Below are 13,304 nucleotides of genomic sequence, written 5' to 3' on the forward strand. Positions count from 1 at the left end.
TTTAGAGAGAGTGGAAAGGAGAGGGAAATGTACATCAAATGGTTGCCTCCTCCAGGGGTCCTGAGCAGGGCCTGGGCAGGGGAGGAGCCTGCAGCAGAGGTACATGACCAGAATCAAACCTAAGAACCTTTCATCCTCAGGCTGATACTCTATCCACTGAGCCATACCGGCTAGGGCAATGTCAATTGTTCTTTATACCAGTGTTTTTCAACCTTTTTTGGGCAAAGGCACACTTGTTTCACAAAAAAAATCACGAGGCACACCACCATTAGAAAATGTTAAAAAATTTAACTCTGTGCCTATATTGACTATATATAAAGTAATTCTCTTGAATAGGAATCAAATAAACACAAAGAAAGTATTTTATAATTACTTTATTATGAAATATTAAGTAAAAAAAATAGTGAAAAATTATAAAATTCTTGTCTTGTCTTGTCTTGTCTGCACCTACGGCACACCAGGCTGCTTTATACTTTCCCCCCTGATATTATATTTGCATATTTCCAGCAGCTATGAACAAATTTGTTATTTGGTGAACATCGCCCTCTTGTGTATAAAACTGAATCTGCAAATTTGTAAATCCTGGCAAAAAAAGTGGTATAAATTTATATGAATATTCTTTCATGGAATATAGTCTACTTTTGTCTCTATAGATTTCCCTCTTCTAGAAATTTAATATAAATGGAATCATATAATATGAGGTTTTATCATTTGCTACTTTCTTCTTTTCACTTAACTTAATGTGTGCAGATTCATTTGTGTTGTAGCATGTTTCAGTATTTCATTCTTTTTTGTTATTGAACTGGAGGCCCAGTGCATGACATTCATGCACTGAGGGTGGGGGGAGGGGGTTCCTCAGTCCAGCCTGCACCCTCTCCCAGTCCGGGACCCTTCAGGGGAAGTCCCACTGCTGTGGAGGTAGGAGAGGCTCCCACCACCACTGCTGTGCTGGCCAGCCATGAGCCCGGCTTCCTGTGGGAGCACACTGACCACCAGGGGGGCAGCTCCTGCGTTGAGCATATGTCTCCTGGTGGTCATAGCGACTGGTCATTCCGCCAGTAGGTCTATTTACATATTAGGGTTTTATTATATAGGATAATATTCCACTGTAGGGATGTACCACATTTTGTCAGTTGGTAGACATTTCCACTCTTGCTATTATAAATAATACTGCCACAAACATGCAACTGTTTTCCTTTCATAGTTGCAAAGAGAGAAGCCTTCTGAACTGAATAACTCAAAGGCTTATCACAGGAAGTAGGAATTGTCCTACTCAGGACGTCACTTTGCCCATCACCAACAACACTGCAAACACAGTGGCAGCCACTGTACGCAAGGGCTCCTCACATCCCCAGTCACCCCAACCTTCACCTGAGGTCCTGTCATCTTCCACTCCAGTTCACCAACTCCAAAAATGACCGTCCTGTCACCTGCCAGTCTCCCACCTCTCTCCCTTTCCCAAACCTTTCTTCTGGTTCTCTGCACACTTTATGCCAAATTCACCTTGATGGAATGTGGGCTCCCCTGAGGATACCACTTCCCCAAATGCTTTCCTGTGGAGCTACTTCCTGTCATCCTCCAGGCCCTGGGAGGAGGAAGTGAATCCCCTTCTTCTGCAACATTGCTCCAAACGCGTTCTCCTTTCTCCTCCCCAAACCTGAGGATTTGGGAACTTTGGGCACCACCCTTCTTGCCACTAAAATCCAGTCACTCCCGGTCACCTGTTCTCATTCAGTGGTCACTCCCTCTCACTCCTCCACAGCTCACCATCCCTCGTCACCTCTTCTCCATTCCTTCCAACATTCTGGATGGTGTCCTTTCTGACTTTTATACCCTCCTGAGCAGTTCTGACAGCACACTAGCTCCTCTCAGTTTCTGAATTCCACCTGCTCTAGCCATCCCCAACCAAGTGTCCACCTAGATCTTGCAGAATTAGGTCAATTCACAAAACAAAACAAAACAAAACAAAACAAAACAAAACAAAACAAAAACAATTGGCAAAGATTACTTAATTCTTGTTACTATTAATAAAATTAAGAATTCTCTACTCACCGGAAAGAAGAATAGCTTCTTATATCTGGACTGGAGATTTATTGTGTTATTGTCTTGATGCTTGCTTGACCTGTGACTGAAATTTTAAAATTGAAAGTATAAGTGTTCTGTATGTATGTAATGCAGAAAGACCTTTACTATTCACTGTGTCAGTGTACAAGGTTTTTCCATTTCAGGATGTGATTGATAGGTTATACAGGTTTTTTTAAAATTTGTTTTTATTGTTGAGAATGTTACAAATGTCCCCTACCTTCTCCCCATTTGCTGCACTCCACCGGGTTCCCACCTCACCCCAGGCCTTCACCTCACTATTGTCTGTGCCCATGGACTTCGCATATATGCATATATGTCCTTTAGTTAATCTCTTCCCACCCACCCCTAAGCCCTATCCCTCTGAAATACATCCATGTGCTTCATGCTTCCATGTCCACGGACCGATTTTGTCTGTCAGTTTATTTTGTTCCACGTGTGAGATTATGTGCTATGTGCCTTTCTCTGACTGGTTTATATCACTTAACATAATAATTTCCTGGCCTATCATGATATCTCAAAGGGTAAAAGATCCTCCCCCCCCTTTTTTTTTTTTTTTACAACTGCAGAGTAATCATTGTATAAATGTACCACAGCTTTTTTTAATTCACCCATCTATTGATGGGCACTTGGCTGTTCTTAGTTATTGTAAATAATGCTGCTATGAACAGAGGGGTGCAAATATTCTTTCTGATTGGTGTCTTGGGTTTCTTTGGATATGTATCCAGAAGTGGGATCACTGAGTCAAGGGCAATTCCATGTTCAATTTTTTGAAGAAATTCCATACTTTTTTCCACAGTGGCTGCACCCATCTGCATTCCCACCAGCAGTGTACTACTAGGGTTCCCTTTTCTCCACAACCTCACCAGTACTTTATTGATTTGTTGATGGTAACCATTCTGGCAGGTGTGAGGTGATTGATACCTCATTGTAGTTTTAATTTGCATTTGTCTGATTAGTGACCTTGAGCATTTTTTTTCCATAAGTCCCTTGGTCAGCTAAAAGTCCTCTGCAAAGGAACTCATTGCATGGGAGAACATATTCTTCAGTGATACATCTGATAATGGATTAATTTCTAAAATATATAAAGAACTCACATAGCCAAAACAGGTTTGGCTCAGTGGATAGAGCATCGGCCTGTGGACTGAAAGGTCCCAGGTTTGATTCTGGTCAAGGGCATGTACCTTGTTTGTGGGCACATCCCCGGTAGGGGGAGTGCAGGAGGCAGCTGATCGATGTTTCTCTCTCATAGATATTTCTAGCTCTCTCTCTCTCTCCTTTCCTCTCTGCAAAAAAATAATAAAATATATTTTTAAAAAGAACTCATATAACTTATCAAGAGGAAGACAAACAACCCAATTTAAAAATGGACAAAGGACCTGAATAGACACTTCTCCACAGTATATAGTTTTAAATGGTCCTGTTCAGATGGGCTGATAGGGGTAAATAATCACTTGCATGGGTTGAAAGTTCCTGAAATTCCCAGGAATGAACAAACTTGTAAAACTTCAAGTGTGCTAGAATCTAAAGGGAAATAAAAGCATTCTTAACAAAATTAACAAGTAATGTTTTAAGAAGCCAAGTTCACAAAATTTAGTGAATCTATGGCAAACACGAATAGTTTAATATTTGTTTTAATAAAACTATGTCTTCTCTGGCTTATCAGTTTTAACTATAATGCAAGCCTATATTCTATTCTAGTTGGGAATGTTCTTCATAAATTTATATTGGTTTATTGATCAAATAAGTTAATATTACTGCCAGTTAATATTTAAGATTATAAAAAATATAAATTAGTGTTTATTTATTTTTGTTGATCCTCACCTGAGGATATTTTCCCACTCATTTTTAGGGAGAGTGGAAGAGCGGGGGAAAGACAGAGAGAACCACAAACACATTGACTGGTTGCCTCCTGCATGAGCCTGGGCTGAGGAAGAGCCTGCAACCAAGGTACATGCCCTGGACCAAACTTGACCCCAGGAGTGTTTGGTCTGCAGGCCAATGTTCCATCCACTGAACCAAACGAGCTAGGGCATAAATTAGTGTTTAGATAAACTGAATCATTATTCTGATTTTCAATAGTAGTTAAGTTTTATGACATGTGCTAACTTGATCATTTCTTTAGGTAATTTTGAACTTACATTAAATTAATTCCCAGATAGTCAGTGCATGCCTAAGTCATTTTAAAGTAAGAAATGATACTGGAACATTGATTAATAAATATAATTTTCAGTTTATATGCTTTTATTTTGTATTTTAAATGCTACAAAGAGGCTATTTTTTTGGGTCTGTTAGTGAATGTGCTTATTTTGTCACTCTGAGACACATCTAAGGATGTGTACATCTGTAGAAATTATGTGTATTCATGCGCTTTGCTAATCTGAAAAAATGCCAGTGCATGACAGTTAATAATTATCCACCCTCTAGTGATCTGTGAAATCAAATTCCTTTGGTTAAAAGTTACTATTAATATAAATGATTGATACTATATTTAGGAGCAACAGTTTCAGAAAAAATACAACTGTGTGTGTGCTTTTGCTTTTCAGGAAGAATACTTTTTTTTCCCCCTAAAGCAATCATTCTCAGGGTTTTGTGGGTTTTTTTAAATATATTTTTATTGATTTCAGAGAGGAAGGGAGAAGGAGAGAGAGAAAGGGAGAAATATCAATGATAAGAAGGAATCATGGATTGGCTGCCTTCCCACACTGGGGATCGAGCCGCAACCCTGGCATGTGCCCTTGATCAGAAAATCAAACCTGGGACCATTCAGTCCCCAGGCTGATGCGCCATCCACTGAGCCAAACCAGTTAGGACTCTCGGGGTTTTTTGGTCTACAAATTCCTTTGCACCACATATTCATTAGCAATGTATGAGTAATTTAGTTTCTCTGTATCCTCACCAGCATTTGGTGTGTCATTATTTTCTATTTTAGTCATTCTGTTAGGTATAAAGTGATATATCTCATTGTGGTTTTAATTTGCATTTCTTTTATGACTAATGAAGTTACACATTTTTCCATGTGTTACTATCTACACTAATAAAAGAGAAACATGCAAATTGACCATCCCTCCACTATGCTCACCAGCCAATCAGGAACAAGCATTCAAATTAACCCAACAAAGATGGTGGTTAATTTGCATACATAAGTGCAGAGGGAAGATTGAATACAGCGTAACAGGGAGCCAAGTACTACAAAAGGGAGCGAAGGGGTGGAGAAGGGAGGGAGCGAGGCAGCAGAGAAGGGAGTTTAGCAAAGCTCAGGAATACACATAATTTCTACAACTGTACATATCCTTAATAAAGTGTCTCAAAGTGGCAAAATAAGCACATTCAGTAACAGACCCTTTAGTCTGCAGGCTGACGCTCTATACATTGAGCCAAACCTGCTTTTGCTTTGGGGGAGTTTTTAAGTGATGAATTTAACTTCCTAAGTAGTTATAGAGCTATTAAAATGATTTATATTACATTGTTTGAGTTAGGGTGGTTTGTATTTTTCAAGAAATGGTCTATTTCATTTGTCAAATTATTGTTTGTAGTATTCCCTTATCCTTTCAATGTTTTCAGGTTCTGTAGTGATAAATCTGTTTCATTCTTAATATTAGTTATTTGTGTCTTTGTCAGTTTTCCCAGAAATTTGTCAATTTTATCTTTTCAAAAAGCCAGTTCTCTGTTTTATTTTTTCTATAGTTCCTTTGTTTTCAATTTCATTGATCTCAACTCTTACCTTTATTATTTCCTTCCTTTTGCTTACTTTGGGTTAATCTTTTTCTATGCTTCTGAGATGAAAGCTTAGATTGGAGATGATTCCTCTTCCCTTTTTTTTTTTTAAAAAAAAATGTAATTTCCCTCTGAGCACTGTTTTAGTTTTGTTTCATACATTTTAATATATTGCATTTTCATTGAGTTCAATGTACTTTTGTCTTGAGACCTCCTCTTTGACCCATAAATTATTTAGAAGTGTATTAATTTTAAGACATTCCTTGAAACTTTTAGTTATTAATTTCTAGTTTGATTCAACTGTGGTTGAAGGACACACTGTATTATTTTAATTCCTTTATGTTTGTTTAGGTTTGTTTTATGGTCTATCTTGGTGTATTTTTGGTGGATTCTTCAAAAGAGCATATATACTTCTCTTTTTGTGCAGTGTTCTATAAATTAGATTCTGTTGGTTGGTGAGTTCTTATGCCCATCCTTGCTGAATTTGCATCCTTGATGAATTTCTGAATTTCTGCCTCATTATTCTACTGATTACCGAGAGATGCTGTAGTTTTCACCAATAATTGTAGATTTGTTGTTTCTTGTTTCAGTCTGTCGGGTTTTTTTAAAATATATTTTTACTGATTTCATAAAGGAAGGAAGACGGAAAAATAGAAACATCAATGATGAGTGAGAATCATTGATCAGCTGCCTCCTGGGCACCTCACACTGGGGACTGATTCCATAACCCAGGCATGTGCCTTGCCTGGGAATGGAACCAAGACCTCCTGGTTCCTAGGTCAAGGCTCAATCACTGAGCAACACCGGTTGGGCTGCTAGTTTTTGCTTCGCATATTTTGCAGCTCTGTTGTTTGGTGCATACACATTTTGAAATTTTATGTTTTCTTGGTGGATTGACACTTTCATCATTATAGAATGTTCCTCTTTAATTTTCTTTGTTCTGAAGTCTACTTTATCTGATAATAATATAGCCACTCCTGCTTTTTAAAAAAATAAGATTTGAGGTATATCTTTTGCATCTTCTTAGTTTTAATCAATTGAACAAAGGCAAACCCAAATTTCTTAATCATAGCTTTGGCTATGGTTAGTTCTTTTGAAAATATTTCAGAGTTGGTGATAGTTAAAATTTAAGTTCGGATCATATTTGGATTCCTAGGATTATTTAGTCTAAGAACCAAAGAAGAAAATGTTTTTAAAAAGCAGGAAGGAAATTCACAGAGAACTTGAACTTTTAAGTTATAAAGAGTAAGGAAAGGCAACACTAAGTGATACACACACACACATATATACATACACACACACATTCAACAGGTACTAATTCATCCATTGATGTCATTTGGTGACCAATTATGAAGGGAATGTATTTAAGCCTTACTTATTTATTAAGAAAATGTTTTTCTTTAATTGAAATCCACTTACATGGCAAATAACCTACTTAGAAGAATTCTGAAAAAGATACATATATGTGATCATCGCTATCCAGTGTTGTTCATTCCATTCTTAGATGCAGATCAATACTGTTTTATTGTTGCAATGTAATAACCAACCTTTATTTTCCTAGGCTTTCATAAAACAAAATAACCATGCAATGAAGAGAGGCCCAGAATTCCTACTCTGTCCTTGATTAACTTCACTCCTGTCTGTTCCCATTCAAGGACAAAATGCTGAGACAGTCCTGGCTCTTTGGCATCTTTTGTTCTCTGGCAATATCTCTTCCCCCCACCCTCCATTTGTACTTATTCAGTACAGCACATGCTGTTTGTTCTAGCACACTAAATCTAATGAAAAGAATTCTAGGCATAAACATAAGTATTTGCAATTTGAGATAGAACACTAACATGGTTTTACATTGTAACATTCTATTTCTGAGATCATGCTTAAAGCATTAACCCCTGGTAGTGTTGTTTTGACACTATTCCCCTTTACCCTCCCTCCTTATTAAAAAACCATTAGATTCCCCTTCCTCCAACTACTTTCTAACTTTTATGCTTATGATTCTTTGTGACAAGAATATTTAACACTTGAATCCAGAGCTCACTATATGTTGGGTGCCTTAGTAAACACCCTACATGCACTATCTTATTTAATTCTTATGACATTATTATAATATTATCCAACATAAAGTTGGGATAATATACAGGCATATGTTCATTGCACTTCCCTTTATTGTGCTTTACAGATACTGCAGGGTTTTTATTTTTAATTAAAAAAATATATATTTTATTGATTTTTAACAGAGAAAGGGAGAGAGATAGAGAGCTTGAAACGTCGATGAGAGAGAAACATCGACCAGCTGACTCTTGCACACCGCCTACCGGGGACGTGCCCACAACCCAGGTATTATACATGATCTTGACCGGAATCGAACCTGGGACCTTTCAGTCCGCAGACTGACACTCTACCACTGAGCCAAACCGGCTTTGGCTTTATTTTTAATTTTTAATTGAGAGTTTGTGACAAGCCTGTGTGCAGCAAGTTTTTCAGTGCCATTTTTCCAACATTTACTCACTTCAGGCCTCTGTATCACAGTTTGGTATTTTTCACAGTATTTCACTTTTCACTATTGTTACATTTATAATAATGAATATTACATGACTATTACATAAACTTAATTGATACAACAGCAGCAGGGTTTGAAAAGATGGAAAGTTCTTTGAAAAAAGTTCTACTGTGGGTAAAATGTTATTAAAAAGCACTACATGCAATCATTCTTGAAAGGAAGAGTAAATTGATGGGCAAACTTCATTGAAGTTTATTGATGGCTTATTTTAAGAAATTCCCAGAGCCACCCCAACCTTCAGTGTCACCCCTCTAATCAGTTAACAGCCATAACATTGAGGCTAGACCCTCTGCTGGTAACTTGTTTAAGGCTCAGATGATGGTTAGCATTTTTTTTTTAACAAAGAAAGTATTTCACAATTAAGGCATGTAAATTTTTTTTTTAGACATAGTACTATTGCAGACTTAACAGACTACAGTACCCTGTAAACAAAGCTTTTATATGCACTGGGAAACCCAAAAATTTGTCTGACTCATTTTATTGCAATAATCTATGGTGGCTCTCTGGACTGAACTGACAATTTATTTGAGGTATGAGGTATGCTTATAATAATAAAAAGATGAGAAAATTGATTTAAATAAGCTGTATAACATCTGCATTCACACAGGTAATAAGTTCTGTAGTCTGCACTGGAATCTAGGAGGCACAAGGTCCTTAGACTGGCTAAAGGCGCCTAAGACTGAGCAAATAATTAATGCTGATTATCTGTTCTTGAGAACAATGTAAACTTTTATTTAATATCTTATGATTGAGGAAAAGCTACCAACCATGGCCTCTCTTCCTTATCTATTGGTTATCCGTGCACTTAAGGTAGCCTGCACTTAATTTGCTTACTTTTAGCTTATAAATTAAGAGGAAATATCATCTAAGTGTGAATCGAGGGTAAATAGAATGTATTTAAATATAACTGACATAAATAACGTAAAAACTAAAAATAAAAAAATCACACTAATGGGTACTTTTTCCTCCACAACAAAAAACTGAACCGTCACTTGGGATAACCATAATGTCGTCACGCCGTGATGTCACACCAGTAGGAGGAGGCAGGATAAGGGTTAAGGCCAGCGCAGTCATCCAAGTTTCATCAGGCGGCACCAAAGCTGGGCGAGTTCTCAGCGAGCGACGCAGGGACAAGAAGACACCACGGCGGAGGGCACCGGGCGGTTAAAGACTCGTGGAAGCCCGCGCTCGCGTCCAACCCACGGACCCAACCCACAAACCTAAACCTAAGCCGCCACGCTCCGCATCGAGGCCCCGCCCACTCACCCCGGAGGGGGCGTGGCCACGAGGGCGGCTCGGAGAACGCGCATGCGCCTTCGGAATCCAGTCACCTCGCCAACTATCAATCTCGCGAGGGTTGAAAGTCAGCGGCATAGGTAAGTGTTCTGGATCCCGGCGAGATCGGTGATCTCGACCCAGGAAGGCGACGCGGCGAGTCTGTTTTCTCGCCTCGGTCGTTTTTTTGGCTTTCTTTTCCCCTTTTCGCTCCACTCTCCACCCTCCCGTGAACCAGCCCGCCTTTCCCGACCTCCGTGACCCGGTGGCCCCGCCCACCCCCGTCGACGTGATTCCCGCCGTGAGGTCAGCCGCGGCAGAACCACAGCCCGGCGGAAGCGGAGGACGGCGGGAGCGGCGCTCGGCTCGGCTTCCCCGCGGCTCCCGGCGCACGCACGGGGCACTCGGGGTGCCTGCTCGTCCCTCCCGTTATTCCTCTGCGACGTAGCCAGCCAGGCCGCGGCCTCCGCCTCCTCCCCGCGGCGCCTGGCCCCCAGCGGCTGCGGGTGACGCACACGGAACATCATGTCGTCCGCGGCCGAGCCTCCGCCGCCCCCGCCTCCCGAGAGCGCGCCTCCCAAGCCCGCAGCGCCGGCCGCCGCTAGCAGCAGCGGGAGCGGCACCAGCAACAAAGGCGGCCCCGAGGGCGGCGCGGCCCTGGCGGCTCCCTCCGCGGCCGGCGCCGGCTCCGCGGACTCCGAGATGGAGGTGAGTGTGGCCCGGGCAGGCGGCGCAGCGGGCTGAGGAGGAGCTGGTTCCCTGTGCGCGTGTTAGTGATCGGACCCTCTGCACCCAAACTCGGCCGCAGGCCTTTGGACCTGGGATGATGCTTCCACCTTCTATACCTAACCTGCCGGGTGGGCTGTGGCTTTTTGGCAGTTCACATTTAAAAAAAAAATTTTTTTTAAGCGAATCTTGCCAAATCTTCCAAGACTCTTAGGAAACAGATGTTCTTGGTTACTGAGGTGGAGAGGGGCACCTTCCCGTTTGTTTGCCCCAGGACTTCCACCCTTCCCTCCCCATCTCGGAATCGGGGTTTTAGTTTCACTAAACTTGGGGGGAGGGCGAGAGCTCGAGCGCGTCCCCTTGGAAGTGAGGGGTGGAAGCGGGGTGGGGGGTGGGGGAGCGGTGCGTTTAAACGCTGCGCATCGTCGGATTTGGGCCTCTTTTTTCTTAATCCCGGCTCCTGCGGGGGCGGTGTCTGTTCTTTCTGGGGAGAAAACAATGGCGAGAGCTGGAGGGCCCAGGGCGCAGTGGGGATGAGCGGGGCGCAGCTGCCCCGGTGGAGGGGATGGTGGCCCCTCCCAGGCTCTGTTCCCCTTAGGGAGGGAGACGACCGAGCAGTGGCAGCTGTCTTGAACCCCCAGTCTAATGTGCAGGGGGAGTGGATGGGTGGGGGAATGAATTAGAGCGGGGAGTGGATGGGTGGGGAAATGAATTAGTAGGTCAGGGTCGGTTGGATTGGCTTTCAATCCAGCTCAGTTCCTCCTTTGGGGCCTTAGCCTTTTTTGGGCGGGTTGGGGGCGGGGGGCGAGGGGTTGGTACAGCTTGCTGAGCCTGTCCTCTGGGTTGGTGTTGGCCCGGGGATGGTGAGAGTCCTGTCGGGGGTTGGGGGTGGTGGTGGTGGAAAGATTAGGGAGCGCCAGGCGGGTCTCTTGGGTGTGCTCCAAGGTTGTGCGATGTCTGGGAACAAAGTGCTTCTTCCAATTTTTATTCTTGGCCTTCAGTCTGTGTAGGCTTTAAGCCCAAAGATTTCTGGGATTTTTCCATCCTCGGATAGACGGCATGAAGGTAATGCTGTTCTTTAAAATGAACCTTGCTGCAGAGTTGACACAGTAAGGAACCGGTAGCGCGATTTACCATTGGAAGCATTTGGCGCAATAGTTCATTGGGTCACCAAAGGTCCAGTTTGGGGTGGAGTAACATCGTGTTACTAGTTTTTGTTTTATTAATCCTCACCCGAGGATATTTTTTTCACCGATTTTTAGAGAGGGAGAAAGAGAAACACATCGATTGGTTGTCTCTTGCACTCGCCCTGACCGGGGCCCAGGCCAGGGCAGAGCCTGCAACCGAGTTGCATGTCCTTGACCAGAAGTAAACCGGAACCCTTTGGTCCACAGGCGGACGCTCTATCCACTAAGTCAGACTGGCGAGGGATGTGTCATTTTAAAAAGAACTTCTAGTGGTTTGGTAGGTTTTAATGGAATTGGACACCTGATATTATGTAGTTTTCAGTGATTGGAGATTTGTCTCAAATTCTTTTTCTTTTTTTTTAAATATATTTTTATTGATTTTTTACAGAGAGGAAGGGAGAGGGAGAGAGAGCTAGAAACATCGATGAGGGAGAATCATCGACCAGCTGCCTCCTGCACACCCCCCACCGGGGATGTGCCCGCAACCAATGTACCTGCCCTTGACCGGAATGTACATGCCCTTGACCTTTCAGTCCGCAGGCCGATGCTCTGTCCACTGATCCAAACCTGTCTTAGCTGCCTCAAATTCTTATCTATTGATGCCCCTTTTTCCCCCCCTTTAAGGTTTTAAATGGTTCTTTTGGATTACGAGGGCTGTTTAATCTTCTCCATGGCTTAAGGGGGGCTGAAAATCTGTGACCCTGAAATAGTGTCTATCTAAATGAGTAAGTCTTTACAAAGTGATATTTATAGTCTTCATTAGCTTCTCAAGAGGATCTGTCATTCAAATTTTGGAATAACCAATGTCTCACTAGAGATCTTACTTAAACATCAGAAAATAGTAATTTAAAGCCTAAGCTAAGTATTTTCAGTTGCTGTTTTTAAAGTTGAATTAAAGTTAGTATGAATATTGATCTGATAACAACTACCATATAAAGTCAGTGTTTTTTTTTTCTTTGCCCAATGGGAAAATAGAACCTGTCATAGAACTTTGGTCTGGCTCTGAAACTGACCCTTTTCCAGCATGTGTCCTGTCATATTCTTTTAATAAAGATAGTTAATTTTATTTACTGGAGAATGACTTAGTTATTTCTAACTTCTCAGTATGGGAATATTACTAATTTTTTTATTAGTCTTTCACTAATTGTTTTTTTATATTATAGTGTGATTTTTTGTGTGTGTGTCTTTTAAAATAAATGTACCTTCAGTATTTTTTTTAAACTGAGTTTAGAAATCATTGAGGTTTAGTGGTAAAAACCAGGTTTTAGCATAAATGTGTTATAATTCCTGACAATAACGTTTCACAGTTGAAAAAAAAATTATGCCCTTTTCATTTTTGAATGTAGAATATAAAGCAGGTGTTTGGTTTTTTTTGTTTTGTTTTGTTTTGTTTTCTGACAATGCTGACTTTCCCAAAAATAGTTTTTATTTTTAAATATGCTTTTATTGAGTTTTAGAGAGGGGGGGAGGGAGGAACATCTATAAGAAACATCACATCTATCGACTGCCTATTGCACGGTGCCTGCTGGGGATTGAGCCCACAACCCAGGCTTGTACTCTGACCGGGAATTCAGCTGCGGTTCATAGGTGGATGCTCAACCATTGAGCAACATGGGCTGGGCCTTGTGTTGTTTTTAAAATAGATGATTGGAACTTTGCAGTGTAGAAATTACCTCTGTATTTTTTTAATGTGGTTTGTGGCATTTTTAATATCAGGATGAATACATTTATAAGAGGAGCACATTTATTACCAATTT

General features: G+C 41.3%; 1 protein-coding gene across 5 annotated transcripts in view; it reads left to right on the forward strand.

Annotated features, from left to right (window-relative positions):
* Positions 1–9,759: 9,759 nt before the first annotated feature.
* SMARCA5 (SWI/SNF related, matrix associated, actin dependent regulator of chromatin, subfamily a, member 5) overlaps positions 9,760–13,304 on the forward strand; it is a 51,586-nt gene continuing 48,041 nt past the window's right edge. The window contains exon 1 of one of the 5 annotated variants that reach the window (XM_036423628.2): positions 9,760–10,342. In XM_036423628.2, the coding sequence (XP_036279521.1) occupies positions 10,160–10,342 (183 nt within the window). In that variant the 5' untranslated portion in view covers positions 9,760–10,159. The remainder of the gene's footprint in view (positions 10,343–13,304) is intronic. The other 4 variants (XM_036423627.2, XM_036423626.2, XM_036423625.2 and 1 more) reach the window with 4 other exon arrangements.

This window comes from Pipistrellus kuhlii, unplaced genomic scaffold, assembly GCF_014108245.1.
Source record: "Pipistrellus kuhlii isolate mPipKuh1 unplaced genomic scaffold, mPipKuh1.p scaffold_m20_p_8, whole genome shotgun sequence".
NCBI lineage: Eukaryota > Metazoa > Chordata > Mammalia > Chiroptera > Vespertilionidae > Pipistrellus > Pipistrellus kuhlii.